The sequence below is a fragment of the Podarcis vaucheri genome (assembly GCF_965113315.1).
Source record: "Podarcis vaucheri genome assembly, chromosome: 3".
NCBI lineage: Eukaryota > Metazoa > Chordata > Lepidosauria > Squamata > Lacertidae > Podarcis > Podarcis vaucheri.
In genome coordinates, this window is record NC_138761.1 from 69,179,099 (window position 1) to 69,205,892 (window position 26,794).

General features: G+C 39.6%; 1 protein-coding gene across 9 annotated transcripts in view; it reads left to right on the top strand.

Moving 5' to 3' along the window:
- The window catches only part of TRDN (triadin), a 203,476-nt gene that overhangs the window by 148,185 nt on the left and 28,497 nt on the right, over positions 1–26,794 (top strand). For 6 of the 9 annotated variants that reach the window (XM_082216111.1, XM_082216106.1, XM_082216112.1 and 3 more), the window contains 12 exons: positions 4,639–4,674; positions 6,478–6,531; positions 9,902–9,922; positions 13,019–13,051; positions 13,161–13,199; positions 13,978–14,004; positions 14,823–14,849; positions 15,589–15,636; positions 17,054–17,077; positions 20,263–20,313; positions 22,795–22,842; positions 26,288–26,326. In XM_082216111.1, coding sequence (XP_082072237.1) covers positions 4,639–4,674; positions 6,478–6,531; positions 9,902–9,922; positions 13,019–13,051; positions 13,161–13,199; positions 13,978–14,004; positions 14,823–14,849; positions 15,589–15,636; positions 17,054–17,077; positions 20,263–20,313; positions 22,795–22,842; positions 26,288–26,326 — 447 coding nt within the window. The remainder of the gene's footprint in view (positions 1–4,638; positions 4,675–6,477; positions 6,532–9,901; positions 9,923–13,018; positions 13,052–13,160; positions 13,200–13,977; positions 14,005–14,822; positions 14,850–15,588; positions 15,637–17,053; positions 17,078–20,262; positions 20,314–22,794; positions 22,843–26,287; positions 26,327–26,794) is intronic. The other 3 variants (XM_082216109.1, XM_082216108.1, XM_082216107.1) reach the window with 3 other exon arrangements.

Consider the following 26,794-nt stretch of genomic DNA (forward strand, 5'->3'; position numbering starts at 1 on the left):
ATCTAGAAACCTTCTGCTTATCTAGTTTCTTGGAAGCACTTGGAAGTGGTTATGCTAGATTTATATAACCATGTAAGTGGAACCACTGATCGGTTTGTAGACGGTGAGCCGAAAGTGGGAAAGACTTCAGTCATTTCATTAGTAATTTATTTTTGCAGCAAGTCAGTAATAGCAGTAAGGCCACAATCCTAAGCACACTTCCAATGGAGTAAGTTCTACTGGACAAAATGGGACTTCTCAGTAAGTATGAGTAAGATTGCACTGTATGGATTCGAAATATAAGGGGGAAATGATCCTTCCTTCCCTAGTGAAATATCTTGTATGGCGCCTCTTTATTTCTAGCGCATCTGGCATTCTGGCAGTAGGCTTCTGAATACCAGTTGCTGGAAAGCACAAAAGGGGGCAGTGCTGTTGTGCTCAGATCATGCTTGTGGGTTTCCCACAGGCATCTCATTGGCCACTGTGAGTAAAGGATGCTGGACTAGATGGGCAATAGGCCTGATCCACCAGGCTCCTCTTATGTTCTTATGTTCCCAGTCCATTAGAGCACCTGAGCCTCTACAGCACAGTGGGTGACCTGTGGCCCCGGGGGCAAATACAGCCCTTGGCCTGATTTCGTGTGAATGGCCAGGACAGTTATTTATTTTTTTAAGCAAGAGCAAGGGAAGAGAGAAAGAAAAAGGAGTGAGAGAGACAGAAACAGAGAGCGAGAAAGCTGGGTGCCCACTGTTCAGTTTCAGGTCTGGCCAAGCCCACAACTGACATCAGTCCCACTCACAGCTGGAATGTTCCCACCCCCCAAAATATGGTCAGGAATGTCTCTTCCAACTACCAAATGCCTGCACAAACAGAAATGTTTTTAACTTTCTCTTTAACATTTATGACAGAGACAGAGACTGATGCACCTTACCAGGGAAGACGTTCTACAAATGGGGAACCACCACCAAAAAGGTCCTGACATGCATCAGTTCAACCAGGCAGCAGCCAGTTGAACCACCATCAACAGGCCGTCACCTACTGATTGTAGGACCTGAGATGGTCAATACTGGGGGGGGGTGCCCTTTTAGGTACTTACGTCCCAAGTTGTATAGGACACGAGTTCTGTCATACAAGATTTTATTTACAATATACGTTGGATGGCAGAAGGTCCTTGGCATGAACACCAGCAGATATTGCTCCCCATCAGATTTCCAAGGGGAACACCAATGCCTTAATATAGTGAGCAAGTCTTCTGTGTGTCTTTCAGACACATTTCGAGGACTGCCAGACTCCTGCATGCACCCCTTGATACAAACTTCCAACCAGGGGAGGGAAGAAGAAAGACATTTCCCTGCTTTTGCTCATCTTCTAGAAACATATTGAACAATTTAGTTTATCTGTCAACACTTTGGCCCAAGTCTGCATAATGAGAGAGAGTCATGGCCATGGCTATTTACTAAACAAAAGAAACATTATAGTGATAGCTGAAATGGAATGGAATGGTGTTGAGTTTAAGCCGCATCATAGTTACTTGGACAGTTGCCTTTCTATGAAATCTTAGATCAAGAGGTTTGAAATCTCCCCTTTGCCTTCCACATCCGGTTGAACTCCAATTTCCACCAACCTTAGCAAGCATTGACAATACAGTGGTGCCTCGCAAGATGAAAATAATCCATTCTGCGAGTCTCTTCGTCTAGCAGTTTTTTCGTCTTGCGAAGCAACCCTATTAGTGGCTTAGCGGATTAGTGCTATTAGCGCTATTAGCGGTTTAGCGGCTATTAAAGGCTTAGTGGCTTAGCGGCTAAAGGGCTATTAGCGGCTTAGCGGCTTAGAAAAAGGGGGGAGCGAAAAAAAATGGCAAGACTCGCAAGACTTTTTCGTCTTGCGAAGCAAGCCCATAGGGAAATTCGTCTAGCGAAGCAACGCAAAAACGGAAAACCCTTTCGTCTTGCGGGTTTTTCGTCTTGCGAGGCATTCGTCTTGCGGGGCACCACTGTAGTCAGGGATGATGTGATTTGTAGTCCAGCAACATTTGAAGGGCCAAAGGTTTCTCATCCCTGTCCTAGATGGCCTAAGCTGGTCTGTCATTGTCCTAAATTGCACACTCTCAAAAACATTTTTGCGAAGGCATAAACCTGGGATTCACACTCACTCAAGATTCAGTTTAAAAAAAATGTTCCAAGTGTCTATTTTCTGAAAAATAGCAGTATCGCATAGCAGTTTATTATAAACCACCTAGGGATATAGTTGTATGAAAGGCACAAAGGGGGGGCTTTAGTTTTTATCACCCTGTGTGTTGTTTAGATGTCATTTGCAGCTACTGTATTGCTGCTAGTTTACTTCAAAGGAATGTTGAAAGAAAGCCTGAGGTAAAATTGAGTGGCTTGTGCCGAAAGAAGGAGACTGAGCTTTTCTGTTTTCATATATATATTTTCACACACACACGGTTATAGACAGATCATGTTTGTCAAAATATTTGCTTGTTAAAATGAAGAAACAGAGTGTTTACCTGTACAGTATTTCTTTTCCAGAACCACTTGTTCTCCAACTGGAAAAAAGTAGTCAAGCTGTTTTTATTACTACTGTGTAGATAGTACTTCCATCCCTCGTCCTGATATTCTGTCCCTCACTCCCATGCCTTGGAGCCTGCAGGGTCCCATCGTCCACCTGTCCCTCAGCTGAATTTATGCTTCAAAGAAGCCTTCCTTAGGCAACAAAATGCTTTTTTCAAGTCCAATTGTGTCAGGTGGATTGGGGGGATATAGAAGAGAGTTGTGGCATGTGTATGGTGCCCACTGCAGTTTATTCAGTTGGTAAATGGGTTCACAGACCCCAAAATATTAGCAAGCCCTTCTCTAGAGTTCATAATAATATCATGTTTGATGTAAGAATTTTTTTGGGGGGGTGTAGGGGGATGCAAAGTGACAAACTGTACTTTACCTTACAAAATATAATTCTCTCCTCCTACATGCCAAAACAATTGATATTTTGCTAATCCATTATCATTAATGTGTGACTTGCCTTTCTTGAAAACGTTCACATTATTGCTACTATTCCTAGTTTTTATGATCCCCTCATAAAGCATTACTTTTATTTTCAAATGTGCCAGTGTTCTTAGAGTAATTAGTTTCACTACGTTCACTAGTACTGCTTATTTTAAGAAATCCTGGTCTGTTTTTGTCAGTCAGGTACAATATACCTCTATGACTTCAGTTTTACTGCTTGCACTGGTGGCCTGCTGATTCCTTCGTCAAAAGGTGGCTACTCTGTCCAGGCAATAATTTCCTTGTTATTTTACTTCCATGTCAGAATGTGAATTCAGTTAAGTTCTCCAGTATTTGTGCAACATCACTGGACAGGAGCAAGAGGAAGCTACTTCAAAACTTTATAAACCTGTGAAGGATTAAGAAATGAGATTTACTGATGAGTAATTTACTAATGCTTGCAACATACTAAAAATCCTGGCAAAATTATAAATATCTGATTTGCGATTGAACTTCTTTTCATAGTTGCAGCTCAGATAGTTGTATCTCACTACTGGTCAGTTTTGAAAACTTAAGATCCTCATTCTCCGATACAATGCATGTTGAATAAGGAACGGATCATATAATGAATGTATAGTGAGGAGTACTCACAGTCCAAGATAATCTTTAAGATATTCGAAGGAGATGTAGACTTAATTTTTTAAAACACTGCTAAATTTTATTGTGCTACATAATTTTGTTTTTAACCTCATTTTTATCTATTTTAAAGGAAATTTTATTAAATGCCATTGTATTTTATTGTGTTTATGTAAACCTCATATATATATATGTAGAGAGATAGAGAAAAAGAAAGAGAGAGAGAATACTCCTGAGTGTTCATGCAGTATTCCATCACCTCCTTATTTGACTCTTTTGGAGCATCAGGGTGTTAAGTATGAAAAATAGGCCAACAATGAAATACATATGAAGCTATGAAGGAGGTATTTAAAATATATTCTTTATCCAAAATATATCACACTATCCCAATATTTCAGAACATTTTTAAGTGAGCTTGGAGTATTTAATTGTAGCTCACATCTGGTATTGCATATAATGCTGCCTGTGTATTCAGGTTTTATAGCTTCCAGTAATGGCAGATTATTGTGATAAATGATTCATATCAACTACAAGTGACACCTTTTAAAATTTCCATATCTGGCAACTATAAAGCGTTTCTTGAATGCTTCAGCAGACCCCCATGGCCGAAAGCTGCTTTATGATTAATTTCATCTCAATGTGGTAATTAGCATGCTTTGAAGTGATTCCTAGAAAACATGCTAATAGAGGCAGCAGATTAACCCAGAAATATTTTTAGTTCAGAGAGCAATGTACGTACACCCAAGAATAATTGAGTTTCCCCTTGAAATTTCTAGGCGTTTTATTGCTTTTGATCAAAGAAAGGGCATTTAATAGGAATCCTGCAAAAAATAAAACAATAAATATGGTTCTTTTTGTGATGATCAGATAAATCCTATTGGCTGTCTTTCTACCTGAGGTTGTGCTGTGTTGCAAAATGAAGGATGAAGACTCCAAATGTGTTCTTTGGGCATTTGTGTTATCGAATCACTTGTAAATATATGCGATAGCATTTGGTACAATGCCGCTGCTAATTCCTCTGTGTGTTTTATTCTTGCAGATAAGAAAGAAGCTGTTTTGACAAAAGACCTCAAAAGTATGTCTTGTTTTTAGTTATGGTTGTACATCCTGTTTTTTATATAGCTCAGTTTTAAAACAGCCTGTTCCAATGTACCCAAATGATAGTGATTCAATGTACTCAAATTAAAAACAGCTTGTTCGTTTATTCCCTTACCTGACAGCAGGTTCCATTGTGCTCAATGGGACATATGTCTGAAGAGGCATTCATAGGATAGTGCTATGAAATTGCAAGAAGATGCAAATAAGGAGGTGGTGACACCATTTATAATTCTAAAATGACATGTTTAGACTTCAGCTGCCTCTTCCATTCTAAATCAATTCACACTGTATTTCCAATTCCGCATTCCTGTTTGTGACTGACAGTTATTGCCTCCCTTCCTCATTTTTTTTAATCTCGAAAAAGCAGAGCTTTCATGGGGAATGAAATGTCAGCTGTGATCTTAGCTGAGCATGTTCTTGGTGGTCAAGAACTGGAAAGAAAAGCTGGGAAGCTTGTGCATCTGTGCTTTTCTGTGTATGCCATGACCTTAAACATATAGGAAGCACTTGCCTAAGCTTAACTGTTCTTCAGTCTCCGTTTCAGTGGGGCTTACATAGGAAACAAGTGACTCTTCATTAAAGTCCTTTCTCTGCATTATTTACACAGGTATAATATAATGGTGTGAAGATACCTCCAGATATTGCTGAATTACAACTCCCATCAGCCCTAGTAAGCATGGTCTGTGGTCAAGGATGATGGGAGTTGTAGTTCAACAACATGTGTAGGCTCAAAGGTTTCCTATACCGGATTGAGGTATAATAACAGTTCTTATTGCAACCTGGGAATAAGCCCTGTTAAGCAGAGTGGGGCTCGCTTCTGAGAAAACATGCATAGAACTGTGCTATTAGCACTAACTCCATCCTCACAAAATGGACGGCCAAGCTGGCCCAAGGCATTCTGCTGCCTGAGGCAGAGTACCCAATGGTGCTCCCACTCCATGCCATGAGGATGCATAGTATACAAGGCCAGTCAAGTTATTTTGGCACCAGAGACAGAAAATCCCGCAATTGTCTCTCCACCTCCCAGGCAATTAAAATAATATAAAATAAAGAATTTGCTTCTCTTTCATGACACCCAAAATCAGCTGCCCAAGGTAGCTGCCTCCCTCAGCATAAGGGTAGGGCTGGGACTGGTGAAAGGGATTCTTTTTATTTAACCTATTGTTTAAGACGTGTATTCCAGCGGAAGAAAAGGGGGAAAGAGAACTGTGACTAAAACAAGGGCAACTGAAACATCTTCTGTTTCATGCTGCAGTGACATTACCCTCACAGACCTATGTGTTTCTGACACTAGCACAGCACAGGTGACTCTAATCTAGGCTAGAGATTGAGGAAACAGACTGTAGTAGTATTTTTTTTCCTGAATCCTCAATAATCCTGGAAACTCTTAATGCTGTGTGTTTTCAGAAGGTTGCGCTTTCCTTCGAGGGGGGGAGCATTTCCCCATAACTATTTCTGCCATATATGCAAATGTTGCATGTGGCTAAGAAAACTACTACTGTACTAAGATGCAGCACAGAGTGATACAATAGTAAAACCATATTTGTTAATGAAAGCAATTATCAAGTGGTTCCAAATAACCGTTTTTGCTCATTACTTTTTCCATGCCTTTGATTGAGTAGAATGCAGATAGGCACTTTGTTTTTAATAATCTTCTTTCTCTGCTCTCCTATGCAAGAGATGCTAAGGGCAATCTTTTTCATCTGAAATTTCCCCATGTCCCTGTGTTTTTGCTGTGGAATGCTTTGTAGTAATTGCTTTAATTTGTTCTCATTTTAAGAGCCAGCAAAAGCTCCTGCAGCCCAACCAGCTTCCGTAAAAGTAGCAGCACCAGGTAAGTGATTAAATTGTTTTCTCTTGCTTTATTTTCAATGTATTCAATCAACTGCTCTGGTTATGGCGCATTTCATTGCATCATAGCACCATCTGCTGGGTTCTGCAAGTTAATGTTCTTTTTGGCTTGTGTTGGGTAGGAATAATGGTGCAGTGTCATTGCGATGAACATGTGTCTGTAGTTCCTAACGTGTCATAACAAGTATTGCATGTTAAGAAAGAAAATCCTTCACTGATGTTATATGTACACACAACTTTTCTGATAAGTGTGGAAGCCCCAGTAGCAGTGCTTACCAGGGACTAGTTTCCTTTGCAGGAAGAATTCGCCAGAGACTTACAATGTTTCTATAATAGACGTATTGCACCCAAGTCTACTCACTGTATGACTTGCAGTATATCCCACTGCTCCTCATCATCCCCAGAGAGGAAGCCCCACCCAAAGGTGCCTTCCAGAGCCCAGAGCTATTTTCCTGCTTCTTTCCCCCCCCTTCACTGTTTTATTAAATTTGCTTAGTAACATAACATTATTATATGTATTCTATAAAACAAAGAATACAAAACAAAATTCATTCATACTACAATGCATAACTACATAACATTAGTATATATGGTTTCAGAAAAAAGGCTTATATAACAAAATCAATTCAAAATACCATCCGGTTTACTCCCCCCCTTTTTTTCCCCTCCCTCCCCACTCCAGCCCCCCCCCCCCGGGTCAGGCCTTCCTTCTTCATATCTTTATCCATGTACACAGTCTGCTCATTCAAGCTTGTATGTTAGGGTTGGCTTCCCCTCTTTCTATCCAGTTCCTGTAAAATGCCAATTTATTTGTGAGTCTTTGGCATTTATTTTCCCATCTATCCTCTGCCACTATCTGTGCGAATATTTCTGATTGTACATATTCAAAAACATAATCATTCCATATTTCCATATTCCATTTGGCCTTTTCTTTCCATCCCAAAGCAATAACTGCCATTCCAGCCAAAATTATAATTTTGTACAACTCTTGTTTATTACTTTTTACTTTGTTATTTCCCAGTATTCCCAAAAATAATAAATCCCTATTAACTTCTATGTTTATTTGAAATAATCCAGAAATTAACTTTATAATCTTTTGCCAATATTCCTTAACCAGATTACATTCCCACCACATGTGTGAATATAGTCCTTTTTCCTGACCATAACGCCAGCATTTGGGACTAAACCCTTTCACTATATACGCCATTTGTGCCGGAGTTCTATACCATTTTAATTAAAAATTTCTACTTAATTCTTTATACTTTTTTATTTAAATATTGTTTATATTCTTCATCAGTTCTTGGGCCGTGTTTGGATGGAGTTTGAACTGCTTCTGATTCAGTTCTGACACCAACACTCAAGTTCCCCTCCGCCCCACTCCTTTTCATAGACACACAGGGTGGTATTCTACTAAGCTTTACTCAGAGTAGACATGATGAAATTAGAAGACATGATGTAGTCGTGTTCATTAACTTCAGTGGGCCAACTGTGAATGAAACGTGGTTGAATATCACCCACAGACTTAGACCACATCATACTGAGCTACAGAGGCAACAGTCCAAGACTTTCCAGCTACTGAAAAAATGCCTGTTGACAATTTCCTTGTATTTTCTATTTCAAAAGAGGCACTTAGCAACTTGGGCTGCTGACCATTGAATGATAACAGCCTATGTGGTGGGGCAGAGCCATGGAGCAGACCTCTTGACCCTTCTGTCAGTGCACCTTACCTGAATGGGGGGGGCAGGCTGGTGGCAGGGTTGGGGCAGAGAGAAGCACCCATCTAGGCTAGTATCCTGGGCTTACAATGGGCAACAAGATACCCATGGCAAGCCTTCAGACAGGATATCAGTACAACAACCCTCTTGCCTCTTGTGCTCCTCAGCAATTGATATATAGAAGAAGACTGCCTCCGATACCAGTAGGTAGCATACAGCAATGATGGCTAGTCCCAATCAATAGCCTTGGTCTCCATGGATTTGTGTAAACCCGTTTTAAAGCTATCCAAATTGGTAGTCACCACAATATTTTGCAGAAGTGAATCCTACAGTTCATGCCAGGCATAGGCAAACTCGGCCCTCCAGCTGTTTTGGGACTACAGTTCCCAGCATCCCTGACCACTGGTCCTGTTAGCTAGGGATGATGGGAGTTGTAGTCCCAAAACATCTAGAGGGCTGAGTTTGCCTATGCCTGGTTTATGCGTTGTGTGAAGACCTCCCCTCTTGTCCATCCTGCATGTTGTCAGGACAACATTTTTTTAAATGAAGAAGACTGAATTGGGTGGAGCTTCAAATGAGGTATCATTTTTGAGATACCCCCCTCGAGGGAGATGTACTTATCTGTCCTCAAATTAACCATTTTTAATCCAAAATGAAATACATCAGAACAATGTTATTTTCCTCCCGCTGTGTTAAGGAAGGCAGAAACGTTATTGAGTTTTTTTACACACTTGATTTATTATAGTTTTTGCAAGCAATATATATCACACAATCCACATAATGTGATAGATTCATTCAAAATACTGGATACAGTGTTACCCAACCCAATGAGACATTAGCAGTAAGTTTTAAAGAGTCTTGTGTTATTAATTAATTACCAAACAGATGGATTCAACAGCAGTTATAAAACTTTTAATACAGAAATTGAAAAGGGTGCAGTCAGCCTAATGGCAACAAAAATTATTATAAAGCGGCCAGTGATCAATAAGCGCAAAGCGAAGACTATATGGAGAGCTTCTTGTTGACAGCATTCACATGTCATGGTGCACACAATGATGTGTACTGTGAGTGCATTTCTGCTTTAATCCTCCCCTATCATAAATGGGAACAGCAAACCGCAGTCCAATCCTATCCATGTGTGAGAAGCGAGCCATAAACACCTGTCTAAGCTTACTAACCTTTGATGGGTCAATTCCACATTATAGGATATATCCCAGACTTTATCTAACCACTGTGTGTCAGAAGGGACTTCATTAGCACACCACTTACTGACCAGGATAGCCTTCATAGCAGTTGACAAATGTACTGCAAGTAATCGTTAATAGTTTGTTCCCTTGATAGCATAGCATGAAACAACTGCAGGCTCCTGTGGGTCCAAATACTACTCTTCCTTGACAGCATATGATTCCTTTGTTTTAAAGAAGACCTTGCATTCTGAAGTATATGTTTCCTTTGGAAATATAAAATCAACACTTAAAGCATGTTCAGGGGAATTCTATATGTGTTTCTCAGCTGAATGAAGGCATCCTACAGCAGAATTATATCTACATTATAAAGCAATTACTATTTACTGTACAAAACTCCACTGTGGTACATACAAGAAAAATAAACATTTTCCCTTTTCCCTCCCCCCCCCAGTTGCCAAGAAGTCAATAGCAGGTAGGCTTGCAGAGGCTATGCGAACCAATCTCTGTTTTTTAATATTTTGCCTACTAAAAAAATAAGCCAGAATTTGTGAATTTTTTCTAGGACCATGCTGCTTTAAGATAGATGATTTGCCGGAATGCAAGAATAAAAATAAAATAGCTAACTGTGCTGCCTGGGGTGGGGCTTGCCTGGCTTCATCAGCCTCTGCTGGTGGTAAATCCCCACCAACAAAAGTACACCAGTTTGCCTGCCCAAGCAGTGCTCAGGCAGAAGCTACCTCTGGTGGTATCACCACTGCCCATAGCCTATGAAATCCCCTAAAACAAAGAAGGGAGGAGTTGGGGTTGGGCCAGTATAGGATCTGCTGGATTCTGAGCCAGCCTTGCTGCTGCCACATGATGTCTAATCTGGCAACATGTCCAATATGACCCTCTTCACCAAGGGTGATGCTGTTCCATCAAGCCCTGCTGCTGCCAGCCAAGGGGTTGGATTACAGCCTAAGCTCTCATTCCTCAGTGTTGAAACGATGAAGTTATGTGTGAGGATATTTGAATGTGAAAATTTGAAAGAATTAAATGTCTAAACTGAAAGATGAATTTTGTAGAGTTGTGGCACTCAAAGCTGCAGATTTGGATTATCTAATTTATGAGTGATACAGGATTTAAAAGAAACTGCAAAACATAAAATAAACTCTGAACTGTAAAAAATTTAAATACCCATATTTTGTGGCCTAAAGTGGCTTATAAAGAAGAGGGAATAGGATTTCAAAGAAATGCCTTAATCCACTTCCCACTTATTTACCATTGGCCATGCTGGGTAGGGTTGATGGGAGGTGGAGTTGAGTAACAACTTGTGGGTACCATATTGGCTACTGCAGTACAGAAACACGTACGACAAAGTTTCCCAAAGTTCCTCATGGCCTTGGCTACTGCAGTGCAGGCTCGTGGCAGTAGCAGAGGCCTAACAGAGGTCCTTCTGTGGAGTCCACTAAATCCCAATGCTTCTGTTTCCAAGAAACCATGTTTGGACATCATGGAACCTCAGTGCCTAGAGTGTGTTGTAGATTTTTCTGCAGCACCTTCAGCAACATAATCTGGTTCCCGCTAATTATTAATAACATGGACATAGGTGTATGTATAGTGGTCTGCCCAAAACTCCATTTAAAGCTTTACTCCTATCATAATTTTACTGGGAGCATATGTGTGTGTCGTCAGGGGCAGTTATAAGAAACTGGCAGATGTAATGCCATGATTCATGTTTTTCAGCAATCATATTGAGTACACTGAAAACATTACTTGAACAATGAGATTACTGCATGAATCAGGCAGGGGGAGCAAGCTAGCTGTGAGAAAAAACCTGAAGCATATTTCAGCAAACTATGAATTTACATCAAAACTATATTGATGAGATTTTAAAATGACATGTCAGCGTTTTTGACAATAGAGGTTATTTAAAGGGCATGTCTGCTACCAAACATACATTAAGATTGTTGAGATTTGGTTGGTTTGCAAACAAGGTATACTATTTAGAACTAAGTACTTAGTCTATTGCTGTGTGTGAATGGTAGCTCAGAGTTACTCTAGCATACAGGCTAAGATCTGAGCTGTGATCTAAAAAGTCATTGGTTCATAGCTTCCCTGAACGTAGTAGACAGCCTTAGGCTTCTCTCATGGGGAAGGACAAACAACTCCCTAATTGGCTTAGCAAGTCCTCAAGATCATGCAAGCGTATCTTCACCAGACACCCAAATATCCTCTCTTCTCTTGCCAGTTTTCATGTACACACATGGCCCACACTCCTTCCTGCTATCCCTTCCCCTAGTGTGAAGGTAAAAGGCCATTGATGGCAGGTTGGGATGTGAGCCCAATGAATAAGAGTCTGCTCATAGAGGAGTGTTCACATAGTTTGATCTTAATCAAAGGCTATGACATGAGGAATTTCAAAATAATAAACACAGAAACAGTTACATAAGGCCCTCCAGGCCTCTCCAACTGGAACGTAGAGCTTTCCCTAGGCCAGGCATGTCCAACAGGTCGATTGTGATCCACTGCTCGATTGCAGCATGCCCTGGTTGATCTTGGTTGATCTTTGAACCCTTAGTGATATTCCTCCAAAAACAACTCTGGCTTCCTAAAAGAAGCTCAACAACTCTGGTCTATCCTCCAGTGACAATGGAGGTAGATCACTGCCTGTTTTTTTAATATTGTGAGTAGACTGTCACTTGGGAGTTGGACATGCCTTCCCTAGGCCATATCCCTCTCTGGTGCTGTTCCATAAGTCCTTTTACCTAACTGGAGTGTGTCCTTGAGCTGTGATAATGTTTCTACAGCTGGGTGTAGAAACCTTTGAATTTTGTATGGTTGGAATGTAGCCTGCTGTAACAGAGGTGCCATCTTCTCAACATGATTGAGGGGGCCCGACGTGACGTCCTGATGTCATGCATACAGTGTTGCGTGACATCCTGACATGGCTTGCATGACATCCTGCAATGTCCTGACATCGTACAGAGCCAGAGGTCAAAGCTGAATGCCCTCTGAACATTTAGGGGGCCGAGCCCATTAAAAAAAAAAACACCATTGGGGGAACCAAAAGAGTCTCAGCACTCAGGAGCCGGAGCCAAAACATCACATCTATTTATCTACCCATTTTACCTCAGGCCCCACCCATGTTTGTCTCTGGCCATGGCCACCACAATTATCCATCCCTCAAGCTAAAAAAAAAACATTCCCCACTTCTGAGTGGAATCCAACTAAGTGCTTGAGTGCATTCTACCATGTTAGATCAAGGACATAATCAAACTACTGCTAGTACAAAATTAAACTCAATTTAGGTATTTCTCAATGTTGCCCACTCCATGCATCTAGTAAACTAGTACATTAAAAAGATTTTGCATAGCCTGCTCATTCATTCCTCAACTTATTACATGCAGAAGTTGGTTATATGGGGGGAACATTCAAAATATGGCCTTCTGCCTGCGTGCTAAAGTAATGCAGTTGAAAGTTCTGCAACTTCAGTCTGCTATCTCATTCTATGTAATGGTTCTAATATTCACTGTGAACCTCAAAATATAGAAATAATTTATTCGGCTTTGTTCCTCCAACTTTGTAGAACCACACAAAAAAGAAAAGCCAGTAGAAACAGGTAAATATGCTCATATTTTCAAATCTTTGCTTTCTTTAAACATACTGATAATGTACCTGTTCCAGATATACAATAACCAACTATTTCTCCTTTTATGTTTCTGTTTCAGCCAAGCTCCCAAAGAAGGATCTGCCTGTCAAAGCAGCTGGTAAGACATGAGGGAAAAGTTATCATAGAACATAATGCTCTCCTATTTTATCTCTAAGCTAAAATTTTAAATTAAATGCTATAAAATTCAGCATGCCATACAACAATTAACTAGTGGATTAAAATGGAGAACCCGGCTAGAAATAATTTGGAGGAGATTCTAACCACCATGGGTTCCCTGTGCTTTTTATGTTAAAAAGTAGAATCTAAATTCCTTGAGCAAACAAATCAGCAAGAGTGTGGATATGTTTTGTTACTTTTGTTACTTGAAATTAAAAATCAATAAAAATATTTATAAAACTCACCAAAAAGCAAATATCATAACCTGTTGTTCATTGCAATGGTTTCCCCTATCACAGTGTTTCCAGCAGGCATGTACATTTCATACAGACAATGTATACATTGTGGCCCTCAATACTATTAATACACCAGTCTGAAATGGGATGATTTACCGGTGGATCCTTTGGTCAAAGCATCTTTTCTTGAGATCTTGGGTATGAGAGCTTTGTTTCAGGTAGCCATGGCACATAGGAACATAAGAAGCCGCCGTATACCGAGTTAAACCAAATGGTCTATAATTTAGTTCTGTATTGTCTACCAGGACTAGCAGTGATTCTCCAAGGTTTCAGACAGGGATCTTTTCCCTCTCCTTTGTGGAGATAATAGGAATTGAGCCTGGGACTTCAAGGCATGTACTTCTACCACTGAGCTATCCCCCTTCCCCCTGAGCTGTATATATGTAGTTTGAACACACTGAAATTCTTTGTTTAATTTTTCAGTGACACATGAAGCTCATAAACCAAAAGGTGAGAGATTAAAATTTAAATATATATCCCAAATATATGTACGGTATAATGTTATGGCTTCTTGTAATATCACATGCTTCATTATATTGAGGCAGATAATGGGTCCATCTAATCCACTGCTGCTCAGCCTGGCAGTGATATCAGGTACAGTGGTACCTCGGGTTAAGAACTTAATTTGTTCTGGAGGTCTGTTCTTAACCTGAAACTGTTCTTAACCTGCGGTACTACTTTAGCTAATGGGGCCTCCTGCTGCCGCCACCACACAATTTCTGTTCTCATCCTGAAGCAAAGTTTTTAACCCGAGGTACTATTTCTGGGTTAGCAGAGTCTGTAACCTGAAGCGTCTGTAACACAAGGTACCACTGTATTAGGAAAAGGGTTTCCCCAGCCTTGCTACCAGTTCTTCTTTTTAAAAAGTGGAGGTGTCAGAGACATTCCACTGGCTATGCAGGTGCTCTACTACTTCAAGTATTGCCCTTTTCCTTAAAGCATATTCCTTTTCCTTAAGGCGGAGATGGCACAAGCTTTTTTGCTCCACAACGCAGATCCCCATGGTGCTGCTAAAATGAATGTTTTCCCCACCACCACCTTCATTTTAGCAGGGGATACTGATGCAGACCCTTTCCTGAAGCAGTAAAGGATTTGCACTGAAAGCTCTGCTAGAACTGAAGGGAAACCTTTGTTGCAGCAACTCAAAGCTGTTGCTTTTTATTGATTTATTTTCTCCATTTACACAGCTGCCCCTAACAAGAGTGTTTTGGATAAATCCTAGAGGTCCATTAAATGTTCACAATGTTTTTTTCTGTTTCATTTCACAGTGACCACAGAAGTTCATAAGCCAAAAGGTCAGTACTGTTTACATTTTACAGGAAAATTAAATTTATACAATATATAGTGTTTGGACTGAGTCCATGGCCAAGCTGAACATAGGATGGGTTTGTGGAAGGACCTCCATGCAATTTAACAATCTTGGGAGCTGGGTGTAAAGTGTCATGTGGGAACCTTAATCCATGCTCCAGCAGATGAATCAGTAGCAGACTAGATAGCAGGGTATGGGCAGTAGAGGAGCAAGGATAAGATGGCGATGAGGTCAGCACAGTACAAAGAGTTAACTCCAACTCTTTGTGATTTACTGCTGCCTTGCTCCCTTCGACCAGTACACCTGGGTCCTGGCTTTACTCCCTAGCATGGCCAGGTAAAGCTGATTGAAACCCTGAACAACCATGGCCAACCATTGTAGACGTTCATGAACCAGTGAGCCTGAGGTCTCATTCGGCATAAGCCAGCTTCCTATGTTATTAGAGTTTTATACCAGCATTTATAAAGGTAAGATAGGGAGCTGACTTTTCCATAATTCATTTTGCAACTGTGCAAGGCTTCATTCTTCCTGCAGATTTATTGGAAGGCAAAAAAGGTAACTCTACAGTTTTATAACATTTATTAGAAAGGTAGATTAGATCAATATCAGGATAATGTCAGTTGCTTTCAAATAAGCAGCAGCGTTTTCAGTGCTTTGAGAAAGCTTGCATGAGCCACTCTTCCGGAGACTGGAAGTGTTGCAAAAGCCTTATCTTTGTTTTGCAGCAGTACATGAAAAGAAAGAAGATAGGCCGTTGAAGGTGGTAGAGAAAGGTAAGGAGAAACTCAGTGAAGCTGATGTTATCTAAAGAAAGCGCCATAGCGATTAAAAATAAAATCACATTCAAAAAGTGGACCATCTTGATTTTGTCTCTCTAGCTATTAGTATTCTTTCTTGACAGATAATTCTGGATCAAGTTTCTGATGAAATTCAGTTTCTGTGTCACTAATCATATTTCTGCAGTGACTGGAATAAATCCATTCAGTCATCTTCAGTTTTGTGGTGGCCTTGTGTCCTACCTCGCAGAAGACAGTCCTCTGTTTGATGGGTGCCTGTTCTAAATCCACTTAATAATAATAATAATAATAATAATAATAATAATAATAATAATAATTTATTTATACCCCACCCATCCGACTGAGTTTCCCCAGCCACTCTGGGTGACTCCCAACAGAATATTAAAACAGGATAAAACATCAAACGTTAAAAACTTCCCTAAACAGGGCTGCCTTCAGATGTCTTCTGAAAGTCAGATAGTTGTTTATTTCCTTGATGTCTGAGGGGAGGGCGTTTCACAGGGTGGGCGCCACTACTGAGAAGCGGACACAGGGATCATTAAAGAGCCTCACCAGCAGTTGGCACAGCAGGCTAAGCAGCCATACTATGCAGTCTTCCCCAATATGAAACTGCTAATGAAACTACCATTATGTACTGGTAATTATTTCTAAATGTGCACCTATACATATAAATCAGTATTTCCAAATTTTATACAAACCTGTGGGTGCTGTTGTCCACATTTTTGTTCGTGGAGAAGTGGCCATACTACTCTATTTACCTGTGACATGGTCCACATTTCTGGCCCTAGTTATTTTAACTGATCTCATTTGTAGAATTAATTTTCTGAACGATTCAGCTGCAAATGTTTGTTGAAGCAGGTCACAAGTCCCAATTTATATCCAGACAAGTTCAGTGGGCGGCAGACTGTGTTTGCCTCAAAAGGGGACCATCTGCATTCAAGCAGAGCAGGGCTCTAGCCTTGTTTAGCGTCTCTGATTCGAATAATTGTCCCATCCATAATGGTGACCTTTTCCTTTCAACATTGGTTATGTGAAATGAACCACCAATAACAGAAATAAAATATTGGGTGAAAAATATTTGGTATTTCATTTCATCCAAGAGAAATGCCATTGGGTAACATTAGAAATCCATCATACTCAACTGTCATCGTTTCAGTCCAATGATGATTCTTGGGGCTGACACTGCGTTAAGGAATTAGTCAGATCTGATTGAAGGAGCTCAAGAGCTTTTGCTATGTGTTGGTGAGCAAGGAAACAATATGAAGCAACTAAATTATTCTGCAAATGCTACATTTCTAAACAGATTATTCTTAACCCTAAACTAACAATAAATTATATGCCTTAGTAACTTGAAGGGAATTGAGGGATTGTTACTTTTTTTTTCTTTTTGCAGAGAAACCAAAACCAACGGAATCAAGTAAGCCATATGACATTGTCTATGACTCTTGTATATCACTTATGCAAGAACATTTCCTGTATATACTATTTGTTCACATTTTCTACCTTTTAAGAAACAGCAAGATCAACGCAAACACATTATTTGAACGAACCACAGAATAACAGGATTATTATTATGTTTAAAAACTCTTTTGTTTCAACAAATGTTTCACCTGGAACATTACTGAAACAAGAAATAAGTCATGAATTGGAGCAAGTAAATTGGAACAAGTAAAAGCAGTATGCCTTGCAAGAAGCATGGTTATCCATAACACAATTGCTCACTTTGCTAACCCACAACACAAAAAGCACATATTATGAGGTAAATTCAACAATATTTCAAAAGTGCAGTGTGATAGTTGTTATTGTGATTTTTAATAATAATAATAATCATCATCACAATTAGAAAAACCACATTGCACTAATTTTCTTCCATAGATTTCCTGTTTGGTATGGGGGAGGCGGTCTATATGCCAAAAAGTAAGGATGTGGCTTTTGCAAATTCACATATTCTCCTTCCATCTCCTGAACAATCTCCACAAACCTCTTGAACAGATTTGGGAGTGCAGGGTGTGTGTGCAGACAGAAGGGGAAATCATCAAAATTCTCCTCCTCCTTTTCTGCCAATGGAAACTTCCATGGAATCGAGGAGCTTTATGTCTGCAAAGGGACACAATACGAATAAACCATCTCATATTTCTTGTCTCTTGTAATATCGGGGTCACAACTTCATATGAGTAGATAGATAGATAGATAGATAGATAGATAGATAGAGTGGTACCTCGGGTTACATACGCTTCAGGTTACATACGCTTCAGGTTACAGACTCTGCTAACCCAGAAATAGTACCTCGGGTTAAAAACTTTGCTTCAGGATGAGAACAGAAATCGTGCTCCGGTGGCGTGGCAGCAGCAGGAGGCCCCATTAGCTAAAGTGGTGCTTCAGGTTAAGAACAGTTTCAGGTTAAGAACGGACCTCTGGAACGAATTAAGTACTTAACCCGAGGTACCACTGTAGATAGATAGATTTGCTGGTTAGATTGGTAGGTGGAAAAAAAATATAATTCAATGTCATGTTATGGTGAACATCTCATCGTTGCAAGTGTTGCAGCTTGCCAGATGGAACTCTTCCCCCTCTCCTCCCCCTGCATGATGTTCTGGGAATTCTCCCAACCCCATTGAGCCAATTTCAGGGGTGAGGAGGGCACGGAGGGAGGAGAAGGGGGAACCCCGTTGTGCAAGCAGAAGGCCTTGCACAGGGTTTGTGGTGACAAGGCTTGTTAGGTGAATCTCACCTAGTATGTTCAGACAGACAGATAGATACGAGTCAAAATATAAAACACCGTATAAAGGAGCATATAAATAAACATATATCTATATCCTGTCCTGCAGGAGGAGCAAACTTCAGATAATTAGATTTTTATTTTCCATAAAAGTAATGAGGGGAGTGATGTTCCATGTGTGATAATTAAATGCAGTGCTTTTTTTTCTTTTTCTTAAAAAAAAATGTTTAGGGGTACTCTAGTTTTCCTATTCATACTGAAATACTGCCCCTCAATGAGGCTAAACTTATTCACAAAATATTTAGGGGTATGCGTCCCCCCAGAAAAAAGCACTGATTAAATGTATCTCCTATTTTATCTTGTCCTAAAAAGATTTACCTAATTTACAATTATTTCAGTGGTGCTTGCTTCCAAGAAAATGTGCTTAGATTTGTGCCTAAATCATAGTACTTCAATTTTAAGTGAAATATAGTTCAAATTGTTAGCTTCAGCAAGGTTTGCAGGCAATATATGTAGTCAAGCAAACACAAAAAGTAAGTCATATATTTCATTACTGAAATAAACTCTTTTTGAGCTAGCCATAATCACTTATTTCCAGTTCCTCAGCCACATTTGTATTGCACATGTAAGACAGCATCACAAATGCTAAATTACCGCTGCAGACAACATTAGCTTCTGAAATATTTCCGGCATGATTTTCTGGTTTATCAGATCACTTGGGATTTAAGGCAACATCAGTAATGAGTCAGACTCCAAAAGTGTTTGATCTCCTAAAATCAAGTAATCAGTATGACTTTCTTTGAAATAATTGCCATAAAGCTCTTCTAGTAATGGCAGTGCATATTTCCTGTTGGTGGTTATAAGAAAATTTCTGAATCGATAAGCTAAGTTAGTCTATGATTTTAAATATTGCAGTTTCCAGAAATAAATTGGGAAGCTCTACTTAAATATTATTATTCATGAGGACAGAAGAAAAATAATAAAACCCTCAGCAAAAATTAGCTCGTTTGAAATCTTGGAAGAGGATGTGTTTAGGATCAATGTGCATGGTATATGAGAGCAGAGGGTTTTTTTACATCAAGGAAAATCATATGAATATTTTTTTTAAAAAAAAATAAATAATACAGTCAAAGTTCAAATGTACCACCTTTGCTAATGGTCACAACCCAATATTAAGTAGGCCCTCTTAAGATATTTAGCTTGGATCTGGAGTTCTCATTACTGGAATGCTGTTCATGGGATGTGCCTATTGAAGAGGGGGGATGATTTTTCTTTTTGTTGACTCCTGCTTCCCTGTAGCCCTTCCAGAACAGGAGGTGGCAAGATGGGGCAGAGAATCCAACAGAAATCACCTTCCCTAAGATGGAACCTTCTCCAGAAACTACCTAATTCTCCAGAAACTACCTAATTGGACATCCTCACTGTTTTATTGATCTTCTGGGTGTATTACCTTTTAATGTTTTTAAATGAAGAAGCAAGGTCTACTTGCATTGGAGAAAGGGGTAGGGAGGCAATTTGCAATGATACCTCCTTTCCTCTGCACCCCCTTTGTCTCCTGAAAAGCTACTCCAGAAGGTCGGGGGACCCTTCAGAGCAGCACTGGGGTGGTGCAAGTGGGCAGCAGGAGGAAGAGAGACTTGGCAAGATCCTCTCCTCCCTTTGTTCAGTAGGGAACTTCTACTGGATCTCTGAGCTTTTTGTAAACAGAATGAACTTTTCAGAAAGAGCTCTTTGCAGAACAGCCAATCTGGATCCCACTCATAATAATTCATTCCCACTTAAATTACTTGTCATTTGGTCAATATGTATTTACACACTTTTTAACAAGTCTATTGTTTGTTTAAAATTGTTTGGTGGTGGGTTGTTCTTTTTGTTTCTTTCAGAAGATGCCAAAGAAAAAGAAGTAAAGCATCACCCAGCATTGAAAGACAAAGGTAATGCCATGCAATCGAAAACAAAGATGTAAGTCAGAATGATTGCAATCAAAACTATAATTAAAAAATAGCTCACGAAAAATTGACTAAGCCAAATTAAATATAAGCATTTCTGCACAAATTAAGTGTAAGCATTTCCGCACATTTCTGCACATGTGTGAGAGGTTTAAATACGGTTTAAACCAAATATAACATAAATGGAGTCAAACAGCAGCATATGGGTTGGTGTGAAGGTGTGATCGAGACAGACATGCCTTCAGGACTTCATAAAGGCAGAGGCTAAAAAACACTCGCTAACCATTTAAACACCCAAGTCTGTTAAAAGATCAGATATCATTGATTTCCATTTTCCCATTCTAATTTAAAATCCCTGTGTCACCAGGCTCACTGCTAAGAGACACTTACATTGCAATCTCCCAATCTTATATTATACTCCTGCATTAGGACCTGTCAATTTCCTTTATTTCAGTTTCTCATTTTTCCAGTCTTAAATTCAGTTCTCCACATTTTGTAGCAATCTGCAATTTCTTGATTTAAAAATTCCTCATGAAAATTCATCAGCATACTGGTGTGGATTTCTCCCAATAAACATATTTCATGTGCAGCTCTGGTTAATGTACTCATTTTTAAAAGGTTTTCCCCCTAATATCATGTATATTTGCATGCTATTTTCACTAATATCCTCATTTGTATGCACACTTTCCCCTAATATATGTATTTTTGTAAACATTGGTTGGTTGGAGAGCTGCATCATAAAATTCAGTTAAGTGTGATCTTCAATGGATAGCTGTGTTTTAGTTTGTGTATTGCTTCAGAAAGTGTGAATTTGATAGATTTGGCTTTAAATGCATACTGAATCAAATTTCTCCTCCATTCCAACTCATAAGTAGAACCTATGTCATATCAGTTCTTCTCAGCTTAAGATATATTTGTGGCTTCCCTTTGCGTACGTTACAGTTAGTTTCAGGGGTAGAAAACTTCTACAGGTTTTCATTTGTTTGTCCCATTCAAAGCTGCCAAGGCTACTAAATAAATATTTGGCCTTGACCCAGCATAACTAGTCTTATATTTGCACATATCAATAGGATGTGAGATAACAAGGAATGTGATCATTTGTACATTTAGTTTATATAGGGAAGCTCATCTGTCTTGACATTTGCCTATTCATTGCCTTTAAGAAGGCTTGCATTTAAAATACCATATCAGGTCAAGCAGATTATAATCGGATGCAATTAGGGCTGCTATAAGTTACAGCATTCTTTGACTCCAACCAAGTGATATTCAGGAAGTCCCAAAATGATTTTGCGTCTTCCGACACATCAGTACCAATCTATTCCTACCAAAGCATCACTGATCTCGGCATGTGAAAGGTCAGTGGTTCAACACCAACAGGAAATGACATTTAGCAAGATTTGAACCACATGCTATTTATTCAATTGCTAAAATAATTGCAGTGTCAAGGTCATGACAATTTTTAAATGCCAAAATTCAGTGTCAGCTTTGGTTAAATTGCATTGAAGACAGCTGCTGCAAAATAAAACAATGCAATAGGTGTACCCTGTAATTACGTAGAAAATACAAAACTCTAGCCTTGACCAAGCAAAATATAGAATTCCAACCTAAAACACCGAGAGACGTGAATGGACTTTAGAGGAAAGCGTGGAGACCCATATTTTTTAATTGCACTCAGGCCGTATTTAGTCAGAATTAGCACAGTTATGGCAAGTCCTTAAGTCGACACATGGGGGGTCGGGTCAGACAGACAGACAGACAAAAGTGGAAGGAGACTTGAATTGATTTGAATGGAAAGGCCCCTTCCACAAATGCAACTCTCCTTCCATGACAGGAAGCTCCTTGCTTTCGTGGACGGATAATGTTTAGTTTTTACACTAAGAAGTTAATTGATTGCAATTTTCAAAATACTCAGTTCAGTATCTCATTTATCGATTTCCATTCGCTTTGAGCTTCTGGATCCTTCAGTGTCCTTTTGTTTCAGTCACAAAATATTTCACAGCATTTTACATAGATTCAGTATTGGCTGAGTTTGACTAACACTTGCTAAATGTAGTTCTTCACAGATGCTGTAAAACAAGAAAACCCTGAAAACTCCAGAACCCCATGGGAATTGGGAAATGGTATACATTAAACATCTTAAGTCTGCTTCCTCGACCCAATCTCTTTCCTGAGCCTCCAAGAATAGTTATGATGCTTGGAAAGTCATATTAGTGGGAGGAATTACTGATAATTGGCACTTCATGTGGCCAGATTATTTTGCTATATCAAATGAAATATTCAGAGTACACGAATTGACTGTTATTATAATCATCTCATAAGTACAGCTGAGCTTGTTGATCTCTGATGCTGTAAAACTTCACAATGCAAGTTTGAAAACTGAACACTTGGAACAATTCACATACTTCTCAGGGCTCGTAGAGAAGAATCATTTTGTAAGCACAGGATTAATTATTGTTTTTCCCCTAGATGCTGCAAAAGAAAAAGTGAAGCCTCCAGTTGCTGCCAAAGAGAAAGGTGCTATTTGTAAAGTTGCATACCTTTTTAAGTTCATGAATTCTTTCAGGGACGAGAATTGATAGTTGCTAACTTGTTATTCATTTATTTACCAGGACTATTCTAAGATAAGAATGACTTTTGTTGCTGAGAGTTAAGACATATACAAATTTGCACACAACAGAAAGCAGAGAAATTATCAAATGTTTAAGGATGTTTTAGTCTAGTCGATAAAAACGAAGGAAAGGTATAACTGAACTGCATGTCAGCTAAGTTGTAAGTGAACACAGTATGTGTAACTGTAGAATGTGTTTATTGGTTACAGGGCACCAGGCCACATATTCTGTGTCTTGTAAGCACTAAACACATGGCATGCTCACTTACAACTTGGCCTCCATTCAGCCACACATCAACCTCAGTTGTCTTCCTCTCCACAAACTTTAGGACTACATAATGGGCTTTCGCTGTAAAAACTAAAGGAACACAAACGAAACATCTATCATAAGATGAACTTGTTTTGACTTTATGATGAACAGAATGTTCAGGCTCCAAAATGACTGAAAAGCCCACCCACTTTGACTATAGAGCTGCTACCATGACTCCATTATAGAAAAAATGGTGGATGTTGGAGTATATTTCATTTTTCACTTTCATGGTCAACTTTAGCTATATTCCAATCCAACAAAAGCACTGTTGCACCCATTCTGCAACAGCTAAAGCATCTTATACTAAGCTGGAATGTATATTATTTCCCAGGGTGCAGAGAGCGCACCTAATTAAGCCATAACATTTCCATATTTGTAAACCAAGAAAATTTGATTTTTTTTCCCCAGAGGCAACAAAAATGAAGGAAGACCCTAGTTGCTCAGAAATGCAACTATCATGCTATGTTATATGTTAAGCAAAATCCTACTCAGATCCATGTTTTAACACTCCTTTTCTGTCAACTTAAATAAAACTTTTCCTTCCAGAATATAAGCATATGGTGGTGAGGTGGGTTCAAAAATTTAGCTTCTTATTATATTGTATTTTCAGTACTGATGTTATTAGGTGAGATCCCCTGCCTATAGCCCACTCCAAAGTAGAGGTGATGTTTACAAGCCCCCCAAATTCTTCTCTGGCTCAGTTTGAAATCTGATCTGGAGAAGAATTGTTGACTTCCCCTTTTCAGTGCAATGGAGTTATGTCACTCTGTGACTCAGGGCAGGTTGAGACATTTAGCATGGAAAGGGAAGGTCTTACTAATAGATGGAAATATCTGGGCCGTGGAAATATCTATACCTGGCACTTTACAAATTATGTCACATTTGTGAGTCAAGCATTCATGCCTATGAACATATGCACAATTTGTCCAAGATCTGTGATCCTTGTAGGATGGAGAAATTCAAAGATATTGAGCAAATAGGTCCAACTCACACATGAACTTGTTTACACAATGGCACATGCAAGCATCTTTTCACACCATTTTGTGCCACACAAGGGATTTCAATGAACCAGCTCTCAGTCATTTTTATCTGCTGGAATTTATATAATATGAAAGCAGTATTTTCCAGAGTAAACTGAATGTGCACTGTGATGTTGAATGTCTGTGACAGAACATTGACATTTTGTCAGAAAAACATAACCCCTATGTGTAAATTGGCTGCAAGCATCTTGTGTGCAGTGCTGTGCTTTATTAGACCTCTCTTTTTTAAAAAACAATAATAAGTGACATACCACACAGATCCTACAAAATAGGGTCTAAAAAGGGCCTTGCAAAAAGAAAGAATAGCTCTGGTGACTATAAAGATTCAGTGCCCTGTAGAAACCCACGGAGACAGACTCACTCTTATTTTTCCTCCCATGTAGTTTATAACAATATGCAAAGAAGCACTATGCAGCTATAGCATTGCTATTTAGATGAAAGGTATTTCATCATCTGTGCATCTTTGACTGTGACAGACATTTAGCATTATAAGGTTCACAGCTTTCTTACTATTTGCAATTTAGCTGTTTCATTCTCTAAAGGTCTGTGCTGCATATGAAGATAGAATGAGCAAAAATATGTGGGCGATTTCTTTGTAGAAATTGTCTAGTGTCTTTATTTAGTGGAAGCAGTTCATGGTGTCATAGCAAAGGGGGGGTCATTCTCAACCTTGCTTTTCTAAGCTATGAGGTGGTAGCGGAAGCCAAAGGTGTCAGAGCCAGCACTGAGCAATGCATAGTTGCTGACTGGATGATTTCACCAGCTGATGTCAACAACCATGCTACACCAGCAACCTTGCACTTTCACAGTGCCGCTGGCTTGAGTACCCCCCACCTCTTTTTCCACTTTTGCCTTCCAGTACAGAAAGGTAAGGGATGTGGGTGGCATTGTGGTGTCAACCACTGAGCCTAGGGCTTGCCGATCAGAAGGTCGGCGGTTCGAATCCCCGCAACGGGGTGAGCTCCCATTGCTCTGTCCCAGCTCCTGCCAACCTAGCAGTTCAAAAGCACATCAAAGTGCAAGTAGATAAATAGGTACCACTCCAGTGGGAAGCTAAATGGCCTTTTCATGCACTGCTCTGGTTGCAACAGAAGCAGCTTAGTCATGCTGGCCACATGACCCAGGAAAAACTGTCTGCGGACAAACGTCGGCTCCCTCGGCCAGTAAAGCGAGATGAGTGCTGCAACCACAGAGTTGTTTGTGACTGGATTTAACTGTCAGGGGTCCTTTACCTTTACCTTTTTACAGAAAGGTAAGGTTGGGAAAACTGCTTCCCTTTCTATTGACATGGGGTAGCTACCACAGGTTACCTACATTGTCATTATGTTATTCCATCCCATTCATTTTAATGCAAAGGAAACCTAGTGCAACTTCAGTGGGGGGTGGGGAGAAGTAATCAATTACATAACGTGTGTGAACTGAAAGCAACAAACTTTGTAGCCTGAAAGTGGTAACAACAACAAATGTATTTCAATTCTAGACATTGGACGAATAAGTGAACATTGGCTGGTGATTTATGCTCCTATTTCTGTCTTAGACATCCCTAACCCTAACTTCCCAAGTGTGGAACTTGTGTAAAGGTTGGGGTTGCCCCTCCGACACAACTTATATTTTTTGCTAACTTCCCTTTCTCCCCGTGCCTTCCAAAAAATCAGGGCTGGGGGACTTTCCAGAACAGCAAAAATTGCCTCCCCCTGGTTTCACTGGTGAATGTGAGAAGCACTTCTGCTAATGGAGGGGCAGCTGGGAATCCAAGGCAATGTTACATAGCATATAGGCACCCAGCAAGAAAATAGATGCTATGGTGCTTATTCCCCACCTTATCAAATCTCTTTCCATAATTTGGGGGGGGGGGGCGTGGTGAAGATTCAATTCATTTAAAGATAATTTCTCAATATAAAACCAGTATCACATCTAGGAAGCAAGAAATAATGAACACAGTAAAATGAATTATGGCAAGCAGTTATGACTTTTAAACAAATTGTTTCTCTTTTACCTCAGAACCTATCATAAAAAAGGAAGTCAGTCTACCTAAAGCAGGTAATGGGATACTTCTGTATTTAACAGAAAGCATTTGTGTTTTCTACAGACTGAATTATTCCTCTAGATAAAGCATTGCACTGGTCAATTTGAAGGGCATAATCTCAATTTGAAAATGTCAATGTATCTAACAATATGTTTTTCAGTTCTTAATTTCTCTAATGGGAGACCTTCAACATCTCAGCAGCAATTTTGTGAGCCTCTATTATCCAAAATAAAAATGTAACGGTGGGTGACCTGGCATTGCTGCATGTTGTGTGTCATGCAAATGTATTACCATAATGTCAGCTCACAAACTCATGTCATTTTGCTTAGCTGTCAACCAGTATGACATTTTAAAATACTGTTGTATCAGTGCAATACACAAATTGGCCATGCAGGTTTTTTCCCAGTAGGGTCATTGAGCTTATTTTCCAAGTGGCAGAATAATTTTGAAAGCAAAAGTTTCTCAACAGAATCTCATCCATG